This window comes from Narcine bancroftii, chromosome 4 (assembly GCF_036971445.1).
Source record: "Narcine bancroftii isolate sNarBan1 chromosome 4, sNarBan1.hap1, whole genome shotgun sequence".
NCBI classification, from domain to species: domain Eukaryota; kingdom Metazoa; phylum Chordata; class Chondrichthyes; order Torpediniformes; family Narcinidae; genus Narcine; species Narcine bancroftii.
The window spans coordinates 3,142,107-3,167,700 of record NC_091472.1 but is presented as its reverse complement, the minus strand read 5'-3'; the positions used below and the strand labels follow the sequence as shown (position 1 = coordinate 3,167,700).

The 25,594-nt window shown below is 49.8% G+C and overlaps 1 protein-coding gene across 1 annotated transcript in view; it reads left to right on the top strand.

Moving 5' to 3' along the window:
• The first annotated feature begins 206 nt into the window (after window positions 1-206).
• Window positions 207-25,594, top strand: part of LOC138760290 (membrane progestin receptor beta-like) — a 97,631-nt gene continuing 72,243 nt past the window's right edge. Inside the window, exons 1-3 of the mRNA XM_069930661.1 lie at window positions 207-382; window positions 542-667; window positions 3,460-3,542. Coding sequence (XP_069786762.1) covers window positions 562-667; window positions 3,460-3,542 — 189 coding nt within the window. The 5' untranslated portion in view covers window positions 207-382; window positions 542-561. The remainder of the gene's footprint in view (window positions 383-541; window positions 668-3,459; window positions 3,543-25,594) is intronic.

The following is a 25,594-nucleotide window of genomic DNA, read 5'->3' as shown; positions in this document are numbered from 1 at the left end:
CCACCCTCCTTCAAACATTGCCTGTCCTTCTGCATTGGCAGGGCAATAGGGACAAAAGTGCTGCTCCCACCCTGATAGTTTCTGCTGTCCGACACGGACTGGGACATTTTCTAGTTGCAATTAGACGTCTGGTGGTTGAGAGACGGCCTGTTGCTTTAAGAGGAAATCAGAGATTCGACACAAATACTGGCCCTCACACAGCAGCCGCATTGTCACTGGGTTTCCATGGAGACTGTCCGACATCAGAATTAGGATTTATGCAATCTCGGGAAGCCAGGCCAACACCACTGATTACCGATTAAGAGACTCCTCACTTTCCCCAAGCATGAAATTCTCTCTCTCCAGAGACCACCGGCATCCCCCAAATCTGCTGACTTCAGAGGTTTGGCCTTGTTTAATTGGAAACTTTCCTGGCAACTTTGTCTTTGGGAAATTGGCCAATACCCTGACTCATTTCAGTTCTGCTTTGCTCTGACTAAGTTGTGGGTTTGAGAGTTTTATTAAGTTTTCTCTTCATTGTTTTTCTCTTTTTCTCACCCAGGAGACTCTTGACTCCGGAGCATGCTGTCCTTCCTGAAGCTGTGGCTGGTGTTGGAGACTGGGACAGATAGGTTGAAGAGGCAGTGTGCAGTCTCCAAAGGACAGGGCAGACTTGGTTCTGCACCAGGTCAGTAATAGAGGAAACAAGCAAGCGATGCAATGAGAGAGCTCAGTGTAAGCAGTTGTGGGCAGAGGGGTTTGGTGTGACTGGGAGGGACTGAGGGGCCCTTGCTTTAGGGTTTAGATTCAGAGAGGTCAGTGTGTTGTGAAGGCATTGGATTATCAGAGGGGATTAGATCGTTAATGTTTCTGAAGTTCTGCTTGGAAAATGTGAGGTGGGGGGGATTCAGAGAATCAATACAAGGTGGCTGAAGGGTCAGGTGAAGTGACGTGAGGGTTATTGGAAGGGGGCAGTGGAGCAGTCATTGCGAATGAGTTGTGGAGAATTGACATGGCTGGAGGTCAGAGGAATTGTGCGTGTCTTCGAGTCTCTGCGGGGCGGCCCGGTCTCTCTGCGCGGGGCGGGGCGGGGCGGCCCGGTCCCCCCGGGCGGGGCGGGGCGGCCCGGTCCCCCCGGGCGGGGCGGGGCGGCCCGGTCCCCCCCGGGCGGGGTGGGCCAGCCTCTACATAACCCTAACCCTAAAGTGCGGTTGTCAGTGAGGGATGGGTTGGTAAGGATGATTACAGGGACTGATAGTACAAGATTTGGAGTTTCTGGCAGACTCTGTTGAAGAAAGGCTGTCGGGGCAGTGCGAGGGCACAGGTTAGGTCTGGGAGGATGTGCAAGGCAGCTCTGGGGTGGCTATGGGGAAAGGTTCTCAATTTTCTGCCTCTTCCAGAGTTGCCTCAGATTGCCAATCTGTAACTGAGCTCCCCCTATCAACACATGGGGAATGATTTTGTAACAAAGACCCAGGTCAAGGGGCACCTGTGGAGAGAAATGTTCCGGGTGGGTAGGAAGTTGTGAATAGGGTCGTAATCTGAAATGATGATTGCCCATTTCTCTCTATAGGTGCTCTCTGACCTGTTGTGCTGCTCCACCTTCTCATGGTCTGCTGTAATTTCTGCAATTCTGGTGTCCATGGTTTTAGTAAATGTGGCTCAAGAGTGAGAGAATTGCTTCTAGTTAATTAGTTTATCATGTTGAGTGTTTGATGTGCTAACCTTGGTGCTGCTGACATACAGAACAGTAACAGGCCCTTTAACCCCCCCTCCCTCCCCCCACGAGCCCATGCCACCCAATTACATCCTATTGACCAATACCCCCAGTATGTTTTGAACGGTGGGAGGAACTTGGAGCATGACATGGGGAGATACCAATTCCTTTCAGACAGTGTGGGATTCGAACCCCAGTCCTGATCGCTGGCACTGTGACAACATTGATAGATAGTCTTTGCTCAATTCCACATCAGTAACAATGGCATCTAGTGCATTGTGTGCTGAGTCTGGGAACCATGTCCCAAACAGTGTGAGGCTGCCCTTGCCCAGGTCCTGAAATTTGACGACCAAGATTATTACCCTGGATTGGGGAGGAAAATCTCTCTTGGGAATCGAGGAACAAAAGGAGACTATTGCGCCCGTGACTCTTTCCCATTTAGTGAATTCGCAGCTGGTCTCTATCCTAATCCCATGTTCCAGTTATTCAGTTCACAAAACGTATGCCCCCAATTTAAAATTATTCAATGTTAAAATAATTGCCCATTGCTCTAAGTTCCACCTATCTGCTTATGGAGGTTTTTTTGAATTTCCCCTAATAACCATGACTCTAACTTTTAGTCCAGTGGCAATAGTTACTCTCCATCCCACCCTAATGGGATCAGCAGGAAAACGGAGAGTGGGAATCTTATCCTGATTGGCGACCGGTTACCAGAGGTGTTCCGCAGGGTTCAGTGTTGGGGCCATTTCTCTTTACGCTGTATGTTAATTATTTGGATTGCAGAATCAATGGCTTTGTGGCTAAGTTTGCAGATGATAAAATGATAGGTGGAGGGGCAGGTAGTGAGGAGAAAATAGAGAAGCTGCAGAGAAGCTTGGATGAGGAGGATGGGCAAAGAAGTGGCAAGTGAAATATAATGTTGGAAAGTGCACGGTCATGCTTTTTGATCAAAAGAATAGAAGGGCCAACTATTATCTGGATGGGGAGAAAATTCAAAATTCAGAGGTGCAAAGGGACTTGGGATTCCTCGTGCAGGACATCCAAAAGATTAACGTCCAGGTTGGGTCAGGGGTGAAGAAGGTGAATGCAGTTTTGGGGTCATATCCAGAGGGATAGGGGACAAGAGCAGGGATGTGATGTTGGGGCTTTATAAGGCCCTGGTGAGGCCTCACGTGGAGATTTTCCTCATTTAATAAAGGATGTGATGGCGTTGGAGAGGGGTTCAGAGAAGGTTCATAAAAATTATTCCTGGAATGAAGGAATAACCATATGAGGAATGTTAGAAGGCTCTTGGATTGCACTCCTTGGAGTTCAGAAAAATGATGGGGGACCTCATAGAAGCATTTCAAATGCTGAAAGGCCTAGACAGAGTAGATGTGGCAAAGTTGTTTCCCATGTTAGGGGAACTAGGACAAGAGGACACGAATTCAGGATTGAAGGGCGCCCACTTAAGATGAATAAGGAGGAATTTCTTCAGCCAGAGAGCTTGTGAACTTCTGGAATTTTCTACACAGGTGACTGTGGAGGCCAGGTCATTGAGTATATTTCAGGCAGATATTGATAGGTATCTGAATTGCCAGGATGACAAAGGTTATGGGGAGAAGACCAAGGAGTGGGGCTGAGTGGAAGAATGGATCAGTTTGTGATGAAATAGTGGGGAAGACCTGATGGGCTGAATGGCCTACTTCTGCACTTGTATCCTCTGGTCTAATGGTTCATCAAAATGTTTTCAATTAATCACTCCTGGATCCTTTAAATTCCAGTGAAGACAACAGAAGTGTCCACCAGTGTCATCTCCGGCAAGAGAGTGTCTGATCAACTACCCCACGGTGTAGGATATCCAGTGGTGAGTAAATCACCTCCTGAGTCCCCAAGCTCTGTCCACCATCCACAAGGATGTTCGAGCAATAATATACTCTCTGTTAGCCTGGATAAATGCAGCGCAAGAAGGAGTCAACAGCATTCAATGAAAACCAAAGACTGCAGTTGCTGGCAGCCTCTCGACCACCCTCAACTTTCATTGACGTCTCTAACGACAGAATATACCGATGACAAAATGTTCTGCCGTTAAATTGCCGAGGCTGCTGTCACTGCCCCTCCCTCCCCCCACCAATACCTGAAATGGAGACCTCCTTCAAAGTTCTCCTCTCTCCGACATTGTGTCCATCAGTCCTCCGCTGCATGGATGCTCCCAGACTGGCCGAGTCACTCCAGCCTCTCAATGTCCACCCTCGATGGCTTCTGCTCCCTTCTTGCCTTTGATAAGTAAAGTTCTGACCAAACCCTGCCACGTTTCTTTCCTTTGGTTTCTCTTTCCGTCGATGCTGCATAACTGGCTGAGTTCTTCCAGCATTTCTGTTCCAGAATGATATCAAGGGTCAATGATTAAAAATATGCTTTGAGGATGAGGTTAAAGGGAGATGTACTGAGGAAAAGTGTGGCTCAGGATGGGGTAGGAATGGGGCACCAGGTGGAAGAGTTGATGGGATGGCAAATGTTATTTATTTTTAGACATACTGCACGGTAACAGGTCTTTTGGGCCCATGACCCTGTGCCGCCCAATTACACCCAATTAACCTCTAACCCCATGTTTTGAAGGATGGGAGGAAACCAGAGCACATGGGGAAAACCCATGCAGACACCGGGAGAACGTACAAACTTCTTGGAGACAGCACTGGAATCAGGCCAGATCCTGATTGCTGGCATTGTAACAGCATTGCCCTAACCACAACGTTAACTGAACTGCTCAAATCTGTTAGGGACGCAGAAGGATCCGTTTCTGTGCTGCAATGTTCTTCTGTTTGATGGTGGTATGGTAAGACATGAGGCAAATCTCAGTTGTTTGTTGCATCAAGACCTGGCTAACAGAGAACACAACCAACACCATTATCCAACCAGAGGGTCTCACCATTCACAGACTGGATCAGAATTCAGATTCTGGCGAAGAGAGGGGGCAGCATGTGCCTCTTGCTCCACTGCCAGTGCAAATCTCGATCAAATGCAGACTCTTCTATCTTCCATGAGAATTCTCATCTGTGATTCTCACTGGAGTTTATATCCCTCCTGATGCCAATTACGAACAGCCACAAGCGGAGCTGCATGACATGGATGGTAAACAAGAGACGGACCAACCTAATGCATGACAAATCTTAGTCGGTGACTGTAACCAGCCTGCCTCTCAGCTACTACCAGCATCAAGTCACCTTTATTTATCATTCATACCATGCTCACATGGTAAAGTCGAAGTAGCATTTCTCCAGAACCATGGAGCAGACTTCCGTAAATAGAAGTTAGACGCATTAAAATATTAAGACATATATAGTAAAAGTCCTTGGTACCCCTATCCCCAAATGCTCTGTGAATTCAGGAGCCTGATGGCTTGGAGGGGAAAATCTGTTTCCTAATCTGGATGTCAGGGCCTGAGTGCTACAGTTCCTCCTACCAGATGGCAGAAGGGAGAACAGTTTACGTGAGGGGTGTGTGGAGCCCTTCACAATGTTTATTGCCTTTCGCCTGCATCGAGTGTTGTCGACAGTCCTTCAAGGCAGGAAGGGAGCTCCCATTGATCTTTTCTGCTGACTTCACTCTCCTCTGCAGGATCAAGGGGGGTACAGCTTCCAAACCAGGTGGTGACGCAGTTGCACAGGAGGCCCTCAATACATCCTCTGTAGAATGTAATGAGGGTGGGAGATGGACTTTCCTCAGCCTTCGCAGGAATTAGAGGCACTGCTGGGCTTTCTTGGCTATGGAGCTGGTGTTAGGGGACCAGGTGAGATTCTCCGCCATGCACTCCAAGGAACATGATACTTTTGATGACCTCAACAGTGGAGCCGACAATGCTCAGTAGAGCGTGGTCCCCCCTGAAGTCGACAATCCTCTTGCAATGCACGTCAAAAGAACCAAAGACTTGTCGATCCAAACCAAGGCTTTTATTCACTAAAAGACTGAAGCAGATCTCAAGTAGGTCGACCAGTCCAGAATGACCTGGTCTGACTAGGAGCCATCCTTTAAGACCTGCCAGTAGGTGGTGATTCACTCTCAGCCAATCACAGTCATCCTCCTCGACGATCTGTACATAGACACATTGGTGATAGAATCTGTACTATTACACATCTCTTTTATTAACATTCAAATACAGTCAGTAACATCTGTTAGTGCTGCCCCTCATCTCTGTACTCCGTCTCATCATTCTTACTGATCAGACCCGTCGCGGTCATGTTGACAGTGAACTCGATGATGTGGTTCGAGCTGTGTTTAGCCTCACAGTTGCGGGTCAGCAGTGTGAACAGCAGAGGACTGAGCCCCCAGCCCCGGGAGGGGTCTCGTGCTCAGTGTGATGTCCTTTGAAGCATATAACCTGATATACCAGAGGTCCCAGCATACTCAGTCGTTGCTACAAGTCAATTTTATTGTCATCTATATAAGTACAACCTGATGAAACAGTGTTACCAGATCTTGGTGCAAAACATAACCAGACATAACACACATACAGACAAACAATACAGGACAAGTATTTTGATATACAAATAAATAAATATTGTTTCATGAATATGAGAGTCTTGGAGGGTCAGTGTGAGCAGTTCCTTTGGTCGTTCACCATTCTCCCTGCCTGTGCGAAGAAGGTGTTCCTCAGCCTGGCGGTGCTGGCTCTGATCTTCCTGGATCTGTTCCCCGACGGGAGCAGCTGAAAGATGCTATGCACAGGGTGGAAGGAGTCCTCAAAGATTATGTGCGCCCTCTTCAGACAACGATCCCATTAGATTGCGTCAATGGGGGAGTGAGGGAGACTCCAGCAATCCTCTGCTGCTTTTATGGTCCTGTGGATTGACCTCTGATCCATTTCTCTGCAGCAACTGGACCGCACTGTGATGCAGCCGGCCAGGACACTCTTGATAGAGCTCCTGTTGAAGATTGATGTGATGGCGGCCGGTAGTCTTGCCCGCTCAGTCTTCTCAGGGAGCGCAGTCGCTGTGGCACCTTCCTGACAAGTGAGGAGATGTTGAGGGTCCACAATAGGTCACTGGTTAAGTGAACTCCAGGAACTTGGTGCTTTCTACTCTCTCCACGACAGAGTTGCTGATGTGTAGTGGAGGGTGGTCATTCCTCATCCTAAAGTCCATAATCATCTTGATCACATTGAGACTGAGGTTGTTACACGCACCATTTCATGAGATTTTCCACCTCTTCTCTGTAGTGGGACTCGTCCTTGTTGCTGATGAGGCCGATGCCTGTTGTGTCATCACAAACTTACACTAAGATAAGGAAAGCCTACCATACTTCCCCAAGTCTGATTTTTGACTAGTCAGATCCCCTGACTGTGCTCTTTCTGCCTTCATACAGAGCCTTAAAAGAGAGGCTCTGTAGATCAGGACTGCAAGAAGATGGTCACAGGAGGCTGAAGAACTGTTTCAAGGTGTCTTCAATTTAGCACTTGAGCGATGTTCAAGGACTCAGCTGAGGATGTGAAAGATCAAATCAGGGCTTTCACAGACATTTAGAAAATACAGTTTTGGATGAGTGAGTCCCCACCCAATTGATCTGGATTTTCCCCAACCAGAAGCTCTGGATGAATAATGAAATCCAGAACATGTTGAGACCCAGATCACAGGCATTTATATTCAAAGATTTAGATCTCTACAGAGAGATCAGACATGACCTATGGAAAGCCATCTCCCTGGTGAAGTGGAGTTTCTGGAAATGGAAACAATGAGGGTTACCTGGCAGCTGAGGCAGAGCCTAAATGACATAGCCTGCTACAAAACTAAATCCAGTGCATTAGGAGATGACAAAGTTTAACTTCCATATGAACTCAATGCCTTCTATAACCAATTCAACCACAAGAGCAATATAGAACCACCAATGCGCACATTAGGGTTAGTCCCCTAATGATCCTCTGCTGTTCGTATCCAAGGATGACGTGTGTGGTGCCTTCAGGAGAGTGAATCTGAGGAAAGCATCCGGTCCAGACGGAGTACCCAGCCAACCGAGTATTAAATAAAACTCTGTGCTGACCAACTTGTCAATGTACTCACAGCCATCTTCAACATCTTACACCAGCAGGGTATGGTACCCACCTGTTTCAAACAGACTTCAATCATACCAGGGCCCAAGAAGAGTGTGGTCACCTGCCTAAATGACTATTGACCAGTAGCACTTACAACAGTGATGAAGTGTCTTTAAAGGCTGGTGTTGAAGCAGATCAGTTCCTGTCCGAGAGGCGACATGGATCCTTTGCAATTTGCCTATTGTTGCAGCAGGTCTATGGCTGACGCTTTTATATAAAGGCCTGGACAACAAAAATGCATAAATCAGGATGCTCTTTATCGACTATAGGTCATAATTTAACTACATCATCCCCTCAAACAAAGATAAGCCCCATACTTGTTGGAAAATATAATTTGGGAGAGGTGCAAAATATGTCATATTTGGCAGGAGCTGGGGAGCAGCTGTTATTTGGGAAATCCACAAATGGCATGGGAATTGTTCGAGGACCAGCTACTTAGAGGAAATGGTCAGCATGTTCCAGTGAGGGGGAAGGACAGAGATGACTAGAGTGGGCATGAATCTACTCGCGAACTAAAAGGAGGCATCTGTAAAGATTTGGGAGCTAAAATCAGATGATAGAGTCTTGGAGGAGTACAAGGATTGCAGGACAGTGCTCAAGATGGTCATTAGGAATGTCAAAGCAGCCATGAAATATCTATAAGACCATAAGAATAGAAGCAGAAATAGGCCATTCAGCCCATCAAATCTGATCTACCACTGAATCATGAGCTGATCCATTTTCCCACAGCCCCATTGCCTGGCCTTCTCCCTATAACTTTTGATGCCTTGGCTTTTTAAGAACCTATCAATCTCTGCCTTAAATACTCCCAATGACTCGGCCTCTACAACCGCCCGTGACAACAAATTCCACAGATTCACCTCCCTCTGGCTGAAGAAATTCCTCCACATCTCTGTTCTAAGTGGTGCCCTTCAATTCTGACGTTGTCCCCTCTTGTCCTAGACTCTCCCACCGTGGGAAACAACCTTTCTACATCTACTCTGTCCACACCTTTCAACATTCCAAATGTTTCAATGAGATCCCCCTCATTCTCCGAAATTCCAATAAATGCGGGTCAAGAGCATCAAACGCTCCTCATATGATAACCTGGAATTATCCTTGTGAACCTCTTCACATCCCTTTCCAATGTCAGCACATCCTTTCTGAAATGAGGAGCCCATAGCCTCGGCAAGACAAAAATCCAAGGCATTTTATACTGAAGAGAATGATGAAGAAAAGGATAGGACCACATAAGGCCAAAGGAGGAAATTTAGATGGAGTCAGAGGAAGTGGGTGAGGTACTAAATAAGTACTTTGCATCAGTGTTCACCAAGGAAAAGGACGTGGAGGAGAGTATGAGGTTCATTGTGGTGAATGCTAATATGTTGGGGCATTTTGAGATCAAGAAAGACAGATCTCTTGCCAGGAAATTGATGGAGATGGTTACGAGCCACAGGTGAGGTCCTGAAGGATCAATAAGGGGAATGGGGATAATCCAAGAAATTACGGGCTGGTGAGTTTGGAATGGATACGTAGGGAAAGGATTAGTGCACATTTGGAAAGTCATGGTCAGGCCCATCAAATCTGACCTACCACTGAATCATGAGCTGATCCATTTTCCCACAGACCCATTGCCTGGCCTTCTCCCTATAACCTCCCTATACCCATGGATTGGAGGGTAGCTAATGTTACCCCACTATTTAAAAAGGTGGGTAGAGAAAAAGCGGGGAATTATAGGCCGGTGAGCCTTACATCAGTAGTGGGCAAAATGATGGAATCCATTATTAAGGATGTAATAGCGGAGCATATGACTAGCAGAGAAGGGATCGGACGGAGTCAACATGGATTGACAAAAGGTAAATCGTGCTTGACAAATCTATTGGAATTCTTTGAGATGGTGACAGGTAAAATAGATGGGGGAGAGCCAGTGGATGTGGTGTACCTGGACTTCCAAAAGGCCTTCGATAAGGTCCCGCATAAACGACTGGCTTCCAAAATCAAGACTCATGGGATTGGGGGCAAAGTATTGATGTGGATTGAGAACTGGCTGGCAGGTAGAAGACAGAGAGTTGGGATAAATGGCTCGTTTTCTGCGTGGCAGGCGGTGACCAGTGGGGTGCCACAGGGATCTGTACTGGGACCCCAGCTGTTCACAATTTACATTAATGATCTGGATGAGGGGTTGGATGTCATATCTCCAAATTTGCAGATGACACTAAGCTAGGAGTGGTTATGTGCACGGAAGAGGGGGTGAGGAAGCTCCAGTGTGATTTGGATAAATTGAGGGACTGGGCAGACACATGGCAAATGCACTACAATGTGGATCAATGTGAGGTTATCCACTTTGGTAATACAAACCGGAGGGCAGATTATTATTTGAATGGCAATAGATTAAGAGATGGGGAAGTGCAGAGAGACCTAGGGGTACTTTTACACCAGTCTCTGAAGGCGAGCATGCAGGTACAGCAGGTGGTTAAAAAGGCAAATGGTATGTTGGCCTTCATATCAAGAGGGTTTGAGTCTAGGAACAAGGATACCTTACTGCAGCTATACAGGGCCTTGGTGAGACCCCACCTGGAGTATTATGTGCAGTTTTGGTCACCTTATCTAAGGAAGGATGTTCTTGCAATGGAGGGAGTGCAGAGGCGATTCACCAGGCTGATACCTGGAATGGCAGGAATGACTTAGGAGGAAAGATTGCGCAAATTGGGATTGTACTCGCTGGAGTTTAGAAGATTGAGAGGGGATCTCATAGAGACCTATAAAATTCTGGCAGGACTGGACAGAATGGATGCGGAAGGGATGTTTCCAAGGATGGGAAAATCCAGAACCCGGGGCCATGGTTTGAGGATAATAGGCAAACCATTTAGGACCGAGATGAGGAGGAATTTCTTTACCCAGATGGTGGTGAATCTGTGGAATTCATTGCCACAGAGGGCAATAGAGGCAGGTTCATTAAATATATTTAAGAGGGAATTGGATATATTTCTTCAGTATAAGGGTATTAAAGGTTATGGAGAGAAGGCGGGGACGGCGTACTGAACTTTAAGATCAGCCATGATCTCGAAGGGTCGAATGACCTACTCCTGCTCCTATCTTCTATGTTTCTATGAGGATAGGGTAGTGGGTGTTGCCTACATGGCCTGTAGTATGGGATCCATGGTGAATTGTCCAGAGAAGACAGAAAATGATTGTGGAGAGTTGTTATTCTGGCTGCAGGCCTGTGATCAGTGGTGCAAGGATCAGTGTTGGGTCTTATGTTTGAGATGTATATTAAATGACCTGGTTGAAAAAGTAGATGAGTGGGTTAATCAGTTTACAAGTGACACCAAGGTTGATGGAACCGTGGACAGTGTAGACCAGCCATTCTCAACCTTTTGTTTGGCTGTGACCCACTTTGGACTCTACTCAAAGTTTATGCCCCCTTCTCTGTGAAGCAGTCAAATTTAGTTGGTTTCAAGTGTATTCCTTTCCTGTTTCATTGGGTTGGACTTGTACAATCAGATGACAATCAACTTGACTATATAAAAAAACATGAAAACAAATTTATGATTTCAGTCTGTGGCCCTCCCTTAAATGTGCTGTGGCCCCACTGAGAATGGTTGGTATAGAGGGTAATCAAAGGATATAGATCTATATGCTGTAGGCATATAGATCAGTTACAGATATGGGCTTAGAAATGGGGGTCGAGGTCTGCAGCTCATTTAGCGTGGTCTTGCAGGTAGTTAGAAGGGGTAAAGAAGGCATGTGGTTGGTTTGCCTTCATTGGGTGGGACATTGAGTGTTGAAGTAAGGAGGTCACGTTGCAGGTGTATAAAACTTGAGTTGGCTGCACTTGGAATGCAGAGTGCAATTCCGGTTGCTCCTTTACAGGAAGGATGCGGAGGAATTGGAACTGGTGCAGAAGAGGTTTGTTTACCAGAACGCTGCCTACTTTAGAGGGGCCCTGAGTGTTGAAGAGAGAATGGACAACCTTGGGTTGTTGGAAGCCAAGGGGATGACTTGTTAGGAGTTGCTTGGTCAGTGTACTTAGTTTCTCAAAAATGTCCATCAAGTAAGTCACATAAGCTTTGCCATCTGATGTTAGCAAGAACTTCATTTCAGGGTTGTCCTTCAAAAACTTGCTGAGGAAATCAAACAGTTCCATAAACCTTTTGAAGCAGTTTCCCTTTGACAACCACCTTACTTCAGTGTGAAGCAATAATCTCACATGTTCTGCATTTTTATCAACACAAAACTGCCTAAACAGATGTTCACATTTGGCATTAGCTTTGATGGCATTGATACATGATCACAGAATGCAGTATCTCGTAAAGATATTTCTAATGATACACAAAGCAACACCTCTTCTTGAAACCCTTCCTGATCAATATATCCCACGTATGCCAATAACAGAGCCTCACTGTCCCATACAGTGGATTCATCCAGTTGTATTGAGAATTTTTGTGATTTCAACTTCTCAATAAGCTGTTTTTCAACATCTTGACCCATGTCACCTATTCTTTTGGAGACAGTACTGTTACTCAATGCCATTACTCGGACTTCTTGGTCATCCTTTTGCAGAATTGTTTTGAGAAACAATGATATTGCAGGTTTAATCAATTCCTCCCCAGTTATGATACTTCCCGTGTTTTGCGATCAGCAGAGAAGTTTCAAGAGTAGGATTCAGGGCTGTAGTTTGCGCAGCGAATAATGAAGTGATTTTTTAATCTATTTTCAAACTTCTCTTTCAGTGATTTAAAATATTCCAGTTTTAAATTTTCATGGTTGGGATGTTTTACCCTCAAATGATCTTCAAGACGGTCTGCTTCCATTGATTCATTTGTCAAATTCTGTTGGCATAATAGGCTAACAGCAGGTATAAACCCAAACTTCAAGAACTCCACTGAATGTTGATGAACCTTTCGCTTGTTTGGTCTACTCATCGCGAGCTCCCCGAAACAGATTAATACAACAGCACGAGCTCCCCGAAACGGATTAATCAATATTTTATTATGTCTTGGGATTGAAAATGTAATAAAAGTAATGATTCAATCGAAGGAAGAAAACTGACCCTAAAAAAAGGAAAAAAAACACAAGCACGGTTTCTGACATTTTTTCATGCAGAGAGGGTATCAAAACTGCCCTCGCCTCGTACTTTACTTTCTGGGGTCCCTCTTGTTTTTCTGATTTTGGTGTCCCTTCCAACCACCCCTCATCAATATGCTAGCACCACAATACATTCTGATACAGGCCTCACTACTGAATTGAAAAAGTAAAGGTGTATGGACGGAGACATGATTGTTGAAATCATTTGGAATCCTTGATGCTAATGAGATCATTTGGAATGGGTGGTAAAAAGAACGGTCAGAAAAATATAATTATAATGTTAACCAAGCAACAACAGTTAAAATAAGAGAAACATCGGAAGAGCAAAAACATGTTATGAAAATAAAAAGAACAAAGTAAGTGATTTTACTTGGAAGTTACCACAATTATGTTGAACTGAGAGTGTTGCCAAGTCACATCTTTCACACCAACATAACGAGTTTACTTTTTCAAACCAACTTTTTAATTATTTCCCAAAATATTCCTACGCCCCATGTTGACAATCTATGGTTACTTTAACATGTCACACACTTCAACTGAACATGTGGAATGTGGGGGGTGGGGGGGGCAGGGGCAAATTCTAGGCTTTATGTGAGACAAGTTTATATTAGAGTGGGGTGCCTGGAATGGGCTGTCAGGGGTAGTGGTGGAAGTAGATACAATAGACGAGTGGTGAGATGTTTCCTCCATTGTATATAGTTATTGTTGGCTACTGTATATGTGGAGCTGGCCCACCCATGGATGACTCATACCCTATGACTCATCCCTGGTGGTCCTGGGCCATAAAGGTCGAGCCACCTCTCCCTTCCCTCCAGTCCTATACCTGGATCCGGGCCAGCAAGGTTCTTCTGTTTATTAAAGCCTATAGTTCCCTCCGCCTAGTCTTGGTGGTTACTGGTAGTGCACTATAAGCCTTAAAGCAGAGGCCTTTTTACAGACCCACGAATGCATGGAAGAGAGGGTTAGGACCATGCAGAAGCACAATGTAATAACAGGATATGCAGGGGTGAGTTGGGAAAATAGGCAAGTTAAAGGAGTGTTGAAGAAGAAGAGAGGGTGAGAGGTTGCAAGTGGGATTCCTGAGCCCAGTGCTTCCTGACTTCTGGAAAGAATCAAGGGGAATGTCAGTTGGCTTGCAAAATGGTGGGATTGTCTTTTGGGACTGAATGTCCTCCTGTTGCTCTGTGTGAAGGGTCTGCCGAAAGGACCTTTGGATGAGATTTGATTTAATGCCAGGCACAATGATAGAAAGCAGGCCATACGTCCCTTCTAGTCTGTGAAGGCCATACGTCCCTTCTAGTCTGTGCAGGCCATACGTCCCTTCTAGTCTGTGAAGGCCATACGTCCCTTCTAGTCTGTGCAGGCCATACGTCCCTTCTAGTCTGTGCAGGCCATACGTCCCTTCTAGTCTGTGCAGGCCATACGTCCCTTCTAGTCTGTGCAGGCCATACGTCCCTTCTAGTCTGTGCAGGCCATACGTCCCTTCTAGTCTGTGCAGGCCATACGTCCCTTCTAGTCTGTGCAGGCCATACCGCCCTTCTAGTCTGTGCAGGCCATACAGCCCTTCTAGTCTGTGCAGGCCATACAGCCCTTCTAGTCAGTGCAGGCCATACGTCCCTTCTAGTCTGTGAAGGCCATACGTCCCTTCTAGTCTGTGCAGGCCATACGTCCCTTCTAGTCTGTGCAGGCCATACGTCCCTTCTAGTCTGTGCAGGCCATACGTCCCTTCTAGTCTGTGAAGGCCATACGTCCCTTCTAGTCTGTGCAGGCCATACGTCCCTTCTAGTCTGTGCAGGCCATACGTCCCTTCTAGTCTGTGCAGGCCATACGTCCCTTCTAGTCTGTGCAGGCCATACGTCCCTTCTAGTCTGTGCAGGCCATACGTCCCTTCTAGTCTGTGCAGGCCATACGTCCCTTCTAGTCTGTGCAGGCCATACGTCCCTTCTAGTCTGTGCAGGCCATACAGCCCTTCTAGTCTGTGCAGGCCATACGTCCCTTCTAGTCTGTGCAGGCCATACGTCCCTTCTAGTCTGTGCAGGCCATACGTCCCTTCTAGTCTGTGCAGGCCATACGTCCCTTCTAGTCTGTGCAGGCCATACTGCCCTTCTAGTCTGTGCAGGCCATACAGCCCTTCTAGTCTGTGCAGGCCATACAGCCCTTCTAGTCAGTGCAGGCCATACGTCCCTTCTAGTCTGTGAAGGCCATACGTCCCTTCTAGTCTGTGAAGGCCATACGTCCCTTCTAGTCTGTGCAGGCCATACATCCCTTCTAGTCTGTGCAGGCCATACGTCCCTTCTAGTCTGTGCAGGCCATACGTCCCTTCTAGTCTGTGCAGGCCATACGTGCCTTCTAGTCTGTGCAGGCCATACGTCCCTTCTAGTCTGTGAAGGCCATACGTCCCTTCTAGTCTGTGCAGGCCATACGTCCCTTCTAGTCTGTGAAGGCCATACGTCCCTTCTAGTCTGTGCAGGCCATACGTCCCTTCTAGTCTGTGCAGGCCATACGTCCCTTCTAGTCTGTGCAGGCCATACGTCCCTTCTAGTCTGTGCAGGCCATACAGCCCTTCTAGTCAGTGCAGGCCATACGTCCCTTCTAGTCTGTGCAGGCCATACAGCCCTTCTAGTCAGTGCAGGCCATACGTCCCTTCTAGTCTGTGAAGGCCATACGTCCCTTCTAGTCTGTGCAGGCCATACAGCCCTTCTAGTCAGTGCAGGCCATACATCCCTTCTAGTCTGTGCAGGCCATACAGCCCCTCAAGTCAGTGCAGGCCATACGTCCCTTCTAGTCTGTGAAGGCCATACGTCCCTTCTAGTCTGTGAAGGCCATACGTCCCTTCTAGTCTGTGCAGGCCATACATCCCTTCTAGTCTGTGCAGGCCATACGTCCCTTCTAGTCTGTGCAGGCCATACGTCCCTTCTAGTCTGTGCAGGCCATACGTCCCTTCTAGTCTGTGCAGGCCATACGTCCCTTCTAGTCTGTGCAGGCCATACGTCCCTTCTAGTCTGTGCAGGCCATACGACCCTTCTAGTCTGTGAAGGCAATACGTCCCTTCTAGTCTGTGAAGGCCATACGTCCCTTCTAGTCTGTGCAGGCCATACAGCCCTTCTAGTCAGTGCAGGCCATACGTCCCTTCTAGTCTGTGCAGGCCATACAGCCCTTCTAGTCTGTGCAGGCCATACGTCCCTTCTAGACTGTGCCGGCCATACATCCCTTCTAGTCTGTGCAGGCCATACAGCCCTTCTAGTCTGAGCAGGCCATACGTCCCTTCTAGTCTGTGCAGGCCATACAGCCCTTCTAGTCAGTGCAGGCCATACGTCCCTTCTAGTCTGTGCAGGCCATACGGCCCATCTAGTCAGTGCAGGCCATACGTCCCTTCTAGTCTGTGAAGGCCATACGTCCCTTCTAGTCTGTGAAGGCCATACGTCCCTTCTAGTCTGTGCAGGCCATACGTCCCTTCTAGTCTGTGCAGGCCATACGTCCCTTCAAGTCTGTGCAGGCCATACGTCCCTTCTAGTCTGTGAAGGCCATACGTCCCTTCTAGTCTGTGCAGGCCATACGTCCCTTCTAGTCTGTGCAGGCCATACGTCCCTTCTAGTCTGTGCAGGCCATGCGTCCCTTCTAGTCTGTGAAGGCCATACGTCCCTTCTAGTCTGTGCAGGCCATACGTTCCTTCTAGTCTGTGCAGGCCATACGTCCCTTCTAGTCTGTGAAGGCCATACGTCCCTTCTAGTCTGTGCAGGCCATACGTCCCTTCTAGTCTGTGAAGGCCATACGTCCCTTCTAGTCTGTGCAGGCCATACGTCTCTTCTAGTCTGTGCAGGCCATACGTCCCTTCTAGTCTGTGCAGGCCATATGTCCCTTCTAGTCTGTGCAGGCCATACGTCCCTTCTAGTCTGTGCAGGCCATACAGCCCTTCAAGTCAGTGCAGGCCATACGTCCCTTCTAGTCTGTGAAGGCCATACGTCCCTTCTAGTCTGTGCAGGCCATACATCCCTTCTAGTCTGTGCAGGCCATACGTCCCTTCTAGTCTGTGCAGGCCATACGTCCCTTCTAGTCTGTGCAGGCCATACGTCCCTTCTAGTCTGTGCAGGCCATACGTCCCTTCTAGTCTGTGCAGGCCATACGTCCCTTCTAGTCTGTGAAGGCCATACGTCCCTTCTAGTCTGTGCAGGCCATACGTCCCTTCTAGTCTGTGCAGGCCATACAGCCCTTCTAGTCAGTGCAGGCCATACGTTCCTTCTAGTCTGTGCAGGCCATACAGCCCTTCTAGTCTGAGCAGGCCATACGTCCCTTCTAGTCTGTGCAGGCCATACAGCCCTTCTAGTCAGTGCAGGCCATACGTCCCTTCTAGTCTGTGCAGGCCATACAGCCCATCTAGTCAGTGCAGGCCATACGTCCCTTCTAGTCTGTGAAGGCCATACGTCCCTTCTAGTCTGTGAAGGCCATACGTCCCTTCTAGTCTGTGCAGGCCATACGTCCCTTCTAGTCTGTGCAGGCCATACGTCCCTTCTAGTCTGTGCAGGCCATACGTCCCTTCTAGTCTGTGCAGGCCATACGTCCCTTCTAGTCTGTGCAGGCCATACGTCCCTTCTAGTCTGTGAAGGCCATACGTCCCTTCTAGTCTGTGCAGGCCATACGTCCTTCTAGTCTGTGCAGGCCATACGTCCCTTCTAGTCTGTGAAGGCCATACGTCCCTTCTAGTCTGTGCAGGCCATACGTCCCTTCTAGTCTGTGAAGGCCATACGTCCCTTCTAGTCTGTGCAGGCCATACGTCCCTTCTAGTCTGTGCAGGCCATACGTCCCTTCTAGTCTGTGCAGGCCATACAGCCCTTCTAGTCAGTGCAGGCCATACGTCCCTTCTAGTCTGTGCAGGCCATACAGCCCTTCTAGTCTGTGCAGGCCATACGTCCCTTCTAGACTGTGCCGGCCATACATCCCTTCTAGTCTGTGCAGGCCATACAGCCCTTCTAGTCGAGGCAGGCCACACGACCCTTCTAGTCTGTGCAGGCCATACAGCCCTTCTAGTCTGTGCAGGCCATAAGTCCCTTCTAGTCTGTGCAGGCCATACATCCCTTCTGGTCTGTGCAGTCCATACGTCCCTTCTAGTCTGTGCAGGCCATACGTCCCTTCTAGTCTGTGCAGGCCATACGTCCCTTCTAGTCTGTGCAGGCCATACGTCCCTTCTAGTCTGTGCAGGCCATACGTCCCTTCTAGTCTGTGCAGGCCATACAGCCCTTCTAGTCTGTGCAGGCCATACAGCCCTTCTAGTCTGTGCAGGCCATACAGCCCTTCTAGTCAGTGCAGGCCATACGTCCCTTCTAGTCTGTGAAGGCCATACGTCCCTTCTAGTCTGTGCAGGCTATACATCCCTTCTAGTCTGTGCAGGCCATACGTCCCTTCTAGTCTGTGCAGGCCATACAGCACTTCTAGTCAGTGCAGGCCATACGTCCCTTCTACTCTGTGCAGGCCATACAGCCCTTCTAGTCAGTGCAGGCCATACGTCCCTTCTAGTCTGTGAAGGCCATACGTCCCTTCTAGTCTGTGCAGGCCATACAGCCCTTCTAGTCAGTGCAGGCCATACATCCCTTCTAGTCTGTGCAGGCCATACAGCCCCTCAAGTCAGTGCAGGCCATACGTCCCTTCTAGTCTGTGAAGGCCATACGTCCCTTCTAGTCTGTGAAGGCCATACGTCCCTTCTAGTCTGTGCAGGCCATACATCCCTTCTAGTCTGTGCAGGCCATACGTCCCTTCTAGTCTGTGCAGGCCATACGTCCCTTCTAGTCTGTGCAGGCCATACGTCCCTTCTAGTCTGTGCAGGCCATACGTCACTTCTAGTCTGTGCAGGCCATACGTCCCTTCTAGTCTGTGCAGGCCATACGACCCTTCTAGTCTGTGAAGGCAATACGTCCCTTCTAGTCTGGGCAGGCCATACGTCCCTTCTAGTCTGTGCAGGCCATACAGCCCTTCTAGTCAGTGCAGGCCATACGTCCCTTCTAGTCTGTGCAGGCCATACAGCCCTTCTAGTCTGTGCAGGCCATACGTCCCTTCTAGACTGTGCCGGCCATACATCCCTTCTAGTCTGTGCAGGCCATACAGCCCTTCTAGTCTGAGCAGGCCATACGTCCCTTCTAGTCTGTGCAGGCCATACAGCCCTTCTAGTCAGTGCAGGCCATACGTCCCTTCTAGTCTGTGCAGGCCATACGGCCCATCTAGTCAGTGCAGGCCATACGTCCCTTCTAGTCTGTGAAGGCCATACGTCCCTTCTAGTCTGTGAAGGCCATACGTCCCTTCTAGTCTGTGCAGGCCATACGTCCCTTCTAGTCTGTGCAGGCCATACGTCCCTTCAAGTCTGTGCAGGCCATACGTCCCTTCTAGTCTGTGAAGGCCATACGTCCCTTCTAGTCTGTGCAGGCCATACGTCCCTTCTAGTCTGTGCAGGCCATACGTCCCTTCTAGTCTGTGCAGGCCATACGTCCCTTCTAGTCTGTGCAGGCCATACGTCCCTTCTAGTCTGTGCAGGCCATACGTCCCTTCTAGTCTGTGAAGGCCATACGTCCCTTCTAGTCTGTGCAGGCCATACGTCCCTTCTAGTCTGTGAAGGCCATACGTCCCTTCTAGTCTGTGCAGGCCATACGTCCCTTCTAGTCTGTGCAGGCCATACGTCCCTTCTAGTCTGTGCAGGCCATACGTCCCTTCTAGTCTGTGCAGGCCATACGTCCCTTCTAGTCTGTGCAGGCCATACAGCCCTTCTAGTCAGTGCAGGCCATACGTCCCTTCTAGTCTGTGAAGGCCATACGTCCCTTCTAGTCTGTGCAGGCCATACATCCCTTCTAGTCTGTGAAGGCCATACGTCCCTTCTAGTCTGTGCAGGCCATACGTCCCTTCTAGTCTGTGCAGGCCATACGTCCCTTCTAGTCTGTGCAGGCCATACGTCCCTTCTAGTCTGTGCAGGCCATACGTCCCTTCTAGACTGTGCCGGCCATACATCCCTTCTAGTCTGTGCAGGCCATACAGCCCTTCTAGTCTGAGCAGGCCATACGTCCCTTCTAGTCTGTGCAGGCCATACAGCCCTTCTAGTCAGTGCAGGCCATACGTCCCTTCTAGTCTGTGCAGGCCATACAGCCCATCTAGTCAGTGCAGGCCATACGTCCCTTCTAGTCTGTGCAGGCCATACGTCCCTTCTAGTCTGTGCAGGCCATACAGCCCTTCTAGTCAGTGCAGGCCATACGTCCCTTCTAGTCTGTGCAGGCCATACAGCCCTTCTAGTCTGTGCAGGCCATACGTCCCTTCTAGACTGTGCCGGCCATACATCACTTCTAGTCTGTGCAGGCCATACAGCCCTTCTAGTCTGAGCAGGCCATACGTCCCTTCTAGTCTGTGCAGGCCATTCAGCCCTTCTAGTCTGTGCAGGCCATACAGCCCTTCTAGTCAGTGCAGGCCATACGTCCCTTCTAGTCTGTGCAGGCCATACAACCCTTCTAGTCAGTGCAGGCCATACGTCCCTTCTAGTCTGTGCAGGCCATACAGCCCTTCTAGTCAGTGCAGGCCATACGTCCCTTCTAGTCTGTGAAGGCCATACGTCCCTTCTAGTCTGTGAAGGCCATACGTCCCTTCTAGTCTCTGCAGGCCATACATCCCTTCTAGTCTGTGCAGGCCATACGTCCCTTCTAGTCTGTGCAGGCCATACGTCCCTTCTAGTCTGTGCAGGCCATACGTCCCTTCTAGTCTGTGCAGGCCATACGTCCCTTCTAGTCTGTGCAGGCCATACGTCCCTTCTAGTCTGTGCAGGCCATACGTCCCTTCTAGTCTGTGCAGGCCATACGTCCCTTCTAGTCTGTGAAGGCCATACGTCCCTTCTAGTCTGTGCAGGCCATACGTCCCTTCTAGTCTGTGCAGGCCATACGTCACTTCTAGTCTGTGCAGGCCATACGTCCCTTCTAGTCTGTGCAGGCCATACGTCCCTTCTAGTCTGTGCAGGCCATACGTCCCTTCTAGTCTGTGCAGGCCATACGTCCCTTCTAGTCTGTGCAGGCCATACGTCCCTTCTAGTCTGTGCAGGCCATACGTCCCTTCTAGTCTGTGCAGGCCATACAGCCCTTCTAGTCTGTGCAGGCCATACGTCCCTTCTAGTCTGTGCAGGCCATACGTCCCTTCTAGTCTGTGCAGGCCATACGTCCCTTCTAGTCTGTGAAGGCCATACGTCCCTTCTAGTCTGTGCAGGCCATACGTCCCTTCTAGTCTGTGCAGGCCATACGTCCCTTCTAGTCTGTGCAGGCCATACGTCCCTTCTAGTCTGTGCAGGCCATACGTCCCTTCTAGTCTGTGCAGGCCATACAGCCCTTCTAGTCTGTGCAGGCCATACGTACCTTCTAGTCTGTGCAGGCCATACGTCCCTTCTAGTCTGTGCAGGCCATACAGCCCTTCTAGTCTGTGCAGGCCATACGTCCCTTCTAGTCTGTGCAGGCCATACGTCCCTTCTAGTCTGTGCAGGCCATACGTCCCTTCTAGTCTGTGCAGGCCATACGTCCCTTCTAGTCTGTGCAGGCCATACGTCCCTTCTAGTCTGTGCAGGCCATACAGCCCTTCTAGTCTGTGCAGGCCATACGTCCCTTCTAGTCTGTGCAGGCCATACAGCCCTTCTAGTCTGTGCAGGCCATACGTCCCTTCTAGTCTGTGCAGGACATACGTCCCTTCTAGTCTGTGCAGGCCATACGTCCCTTCTAGTCTGTGCAGGCCATACGTCCCTTCTAGTCTGTGAAGGCCATACGTCCCTTCTAGTCTGTGCAGGCCATACGTCCCTTCTAGTCTGTGCAGGCCATACAGCCCTTCTAGTCTGTGCAGGCCATACGTCCCTTCTAGTCTGTGCAGGCCATACGTCCCTTCTAGTCTGTGCAGGCCATACGTCCCTTCTAGTCTGTGCAGACCATACGGCCCTTCTAGTCTGTGTAGGCCATACGGCCCTTCTAGTCTGTGAAGGCCATACGTCCCTTCTAGTCTGTGCAGGCCATACGTCCCTTCTAGTCTGTGCTGGCCATACGTCCCTTCTAGTCTGTGCAGGCCATACGTCCCTTCTAGTCTGTGAAGGCCATACGTCCCTTCTAGTCTGTGCAGGCCATACGTCCCTTCTAGTCTGTGCAGGCCATACGTCCCTTCTAGTCTGTGCAGGCCATACGTCCCTTCTAGTCTGTGCAGGGCATACGTCCCTTCTAGTCTGTGCAGGCCATACGTCCCTTCTAGTCTGTGCAGGCCATACGTCCCTTCTAGTCTGTGCAGGCCATACGTCCCTTCTAGTCTGTGCAGGCCATACGTCCCTTCTAGTCTGTGCAGGCCATACGTCCCTTCTAGTCTGTGCAGGCCATACGTCCCTTCTAGTCTGTGCAGGCCATACAGCCCTTCTAGTCTGTGCAGGCCATACGTCCCTTCTAGTCTGTGCAGGCCATACGTCCCTTCTAGTCTGTGCAGGCCATACGTCCCTTCTAGTCTGTGCAGGCCATACAGCCCTTCTAGTCAGTGCAGGCCATACGTCCCTTCTAGTCTGTGCAGGCCATACAGCCCTTCTAGTCTGTGCAGGCCATACAGCCCTTCTAGTCAGTGCAGGCCATACAGCCCTTCTAGTCTGTGAAGGCCATACGTCCCTTCTAGTCTGTGAAGGCCATACGTCCCTTCTAGTCTGTGCAGGCCATACATCCCTTCTAGTCTGTGCAGGCCATACGTCCCTTCTAGTCTGTGCAGGCCATACGTCCCTTCTAGTCTGTGAAGGCCATACGTCCCTTCTAGTCTGTGCAGGCCATACGTCCCTTCTAGTCTGTGCAGGCCATACGTCCCTTCTAGTCTGTGCAGGCCATATGTCCCTTCTAGTCTGTGCAGGCCATACGTCCCTTCTAGTCTGTGCAGGCCATACGTCCCTTCTAGTCTGTGCAGGCCATACGTCCCTTCTAGTCTGTGCAGGCCATACGTCCCTTCTAGTCTGTGCAGGCCATACAGCCCTTCTAGTCTGTGCAGGCCATACGTCCCTTCTAGTCTGTGCAGGCCATACGTCCCTTCTAGTCTGTGCAGGCCATACGTCCCTTCTAGTCTGTGAAGGCCATACGTCCCTTCTAGTCTGTGCAGGCCATACGTTCCTTCTAGTCTGTGCAGGCCATACAGCCCTTCTAGTCTGTGAAGGCCATACGTCCCTTCTAGTCTGTGCAGGCCATACGTCCCTTCTAGTCTGTGAAGGCCATACGTCCCTTCTAGTCTGTGCAGGCCATACGTCCCTTCTAGTCTGTGCAGGCCATACGTCCCTTCTAGTCTGTGCAGGCCATACAGCCCTTCTAGTCAGTGCAGGCCATACGTCCCTTCTAGTCTGTGCAGGCAATACAGCCCTTCTAGTCTGTGCAGGCCATACGTCCCTTCTAGACTGTGCCGGCCATACATCCCTTCTAGTCTGTGCAGGCCATACAGCCCTTCTAGTCTAGGCAGGCCACACGACCCTTCTAGTCTGTGCAGGCCATACAGCCCTTCTAGTCTGTGCAGGCCATAAGTCCCTTCTAGTCTGTGCAGGCCATACGTCCCTTCTAGTCTGTGCAGGCCATACAGCCCTTCTAGTCAGTGCAGGCCATACGTCCCTTCTAGTCTGTGAAGGCCATACGTCCCTTCTAGTCTGTGCAGGCCATACATCCCTTCTAGTCTGTGAAGGCCATACGTCCCTTCTAGTCTGTGCAGGCCATACGTCCCTTCTAGTCTGTGCAGGCCATACGTCCCTTCTAGTCTGTGCAGGCCATACGTCCCTTCTAGTCTGTGCAGGCCATACGTCCCTTCTAGACTGTGCCGGCCATACATCCCTTCTAGTCTGTGCAGGCCATACAGCCCTTCTAGTCTGAGCAGGCCATACGTCCCTTCTCGTCTGTGCAGGCCATACAGCCCTTCTAGTCAGTGCAGGCCATACGTCCCTTCTAGTCTGTGCAGGCCATACAGCCCATCTAGTCAGTGCAGGCCATACGTCCCTTCTAGTCTGTGCAGGCCATACATCCCTTCTAGTCTGTGCAGGCCATACGTCCCTTCTAGTCTGTGCAGGCCATACGTCCCTTCTAGTCTCTGCAGGCCATACGTCCCTTCTAGTCTGTGCAGGCCATACGTCCCTTCTAGTCTGTGCAGGCCATACGTCCCTTCTAGTCTGTGCAGGCCATACGTCCCTTCTAGTCTGTGCAGGCCATACGTCCCTTCTAGTCTGTGCAGGCCATACAGCCCTTCTAGTCTGTGCAGGCCATACAGCCCTTCTAGTCTGTGCAGGCCATACAGCCCTTCTAGTCAGTGCAGGCCATACGTCCCTTCTAGTCTGTGAAGGCCATACGTCCCTTCTAGTCTGTGAAGGCCATACGTCCCTTCTAGTCTGTGCAGGCCATACATCCCTTCTAGTCTGTGCAGGCCATACGTCCCTTCTAGTCTGTGCAGGCCATACGTCCCTTCTAGTCTCTGCAGGCCATACGTCCCTTCTAGTCTGTGCAGGCCATACGTCCCTTCTAGTCTGTGAAGGCCATACGTCCCTTCTACTCTGTGCAGGCCATACGTCCCTTCTAGTCTGTGAAGGCCATACGTCCCTTCTAGTCTGTGCAGGCCATACGTCCCTTCTAGTCTGTGCAGGCCATACGTCCCTTCTAGTCTGTGCAGGCCATACGTCCCTTCTAGTCTGTGCAGGCCATACGTCCCTTCTAGTCTGTGCAGGCCATACGTCCCTTCTAGTCTGTGCAGGCCATACGTCCCTTCTAGTCAGTGCAGGCCATACGTCCCTTCTAGTCTGTGAAGGCCATACGTCCCTTCTAGTCTGTGAAGGCCATACGTCCCTTCTAGTCTGTGCAGGCCATACATCCCTTCTAGTCTGTGCAGGCCATACGTCCCTTCTAGTCTGTGCAGGCCATACGTCCGTTCTAGTCTCTGCAGGCCATACGTCCCTTCTAGTCTGTGCAGGCCATACGTCCCTTCTAGTCTGTGAAGGCCATACGTCCCTTCTAGTCTGTGCAGGCCATACGTCCCTTCTAGTCTGTGAAGGCCATACGTCCCTTCTAGTCTGTGCAGGCCATACGTCCCTTCTAGTCTGTGCAGGCCATACGTCCCTTCTAGTCTGTGCAGGCCATACGTCCCTTCTAGTCTGTGCAGGCCATACAGCCCTTCTAGTCAGTGCAGGCCATACGTCCCTTCTAGTCTGTGCAGGCCATACAGCCCTTCTAGTCAGTGCAGGCCATACGTCCCTTCTAGTCTGTGAAGGCCATACGTCCCTTCTAGTCTGTGCAGGCCATACGTCCCTTCTAGTCTGTGCAGGCCATACGTCCCTTCTAGTCTGTGCAGGCCATACGTCCCTTCTAGTCTGTGCAGGCCATACAGCCCTTCTAGTCTGTGCAGGCCATACGTCCCTTCTAGTCTGTGCAGGCCATACGTCCCTTCTAGTCTGTGCAGGCCATACGTCCCTTCTAGTCTGTGAAGGCCATACGTCCCTTCTAGTCTGTGCAGGCCATACGTTCCTTCTAGTCTGTGCAGGCCATACGTCCCTTCTAGTCTGTGGAGGCCATACGTCCCTTCTAGTCTGTGCAGGCCATACGTCCCTTCTAGTCTGTGCAGGCCATACCGCCCTTCTAGTCTGTGCAGGCCATACGTCCCTTCTAGTCTGTGCAGGCCATACGTCCCTTCTAGTCTGTGCAGGCCATACAGCCCTTCTAGTCTGTGCAGGCCATACGTCCCTTCTAGTCTGTGCAGGCCATACGTCCCTTCTAGTCTGTGCAGGCCATACGTCC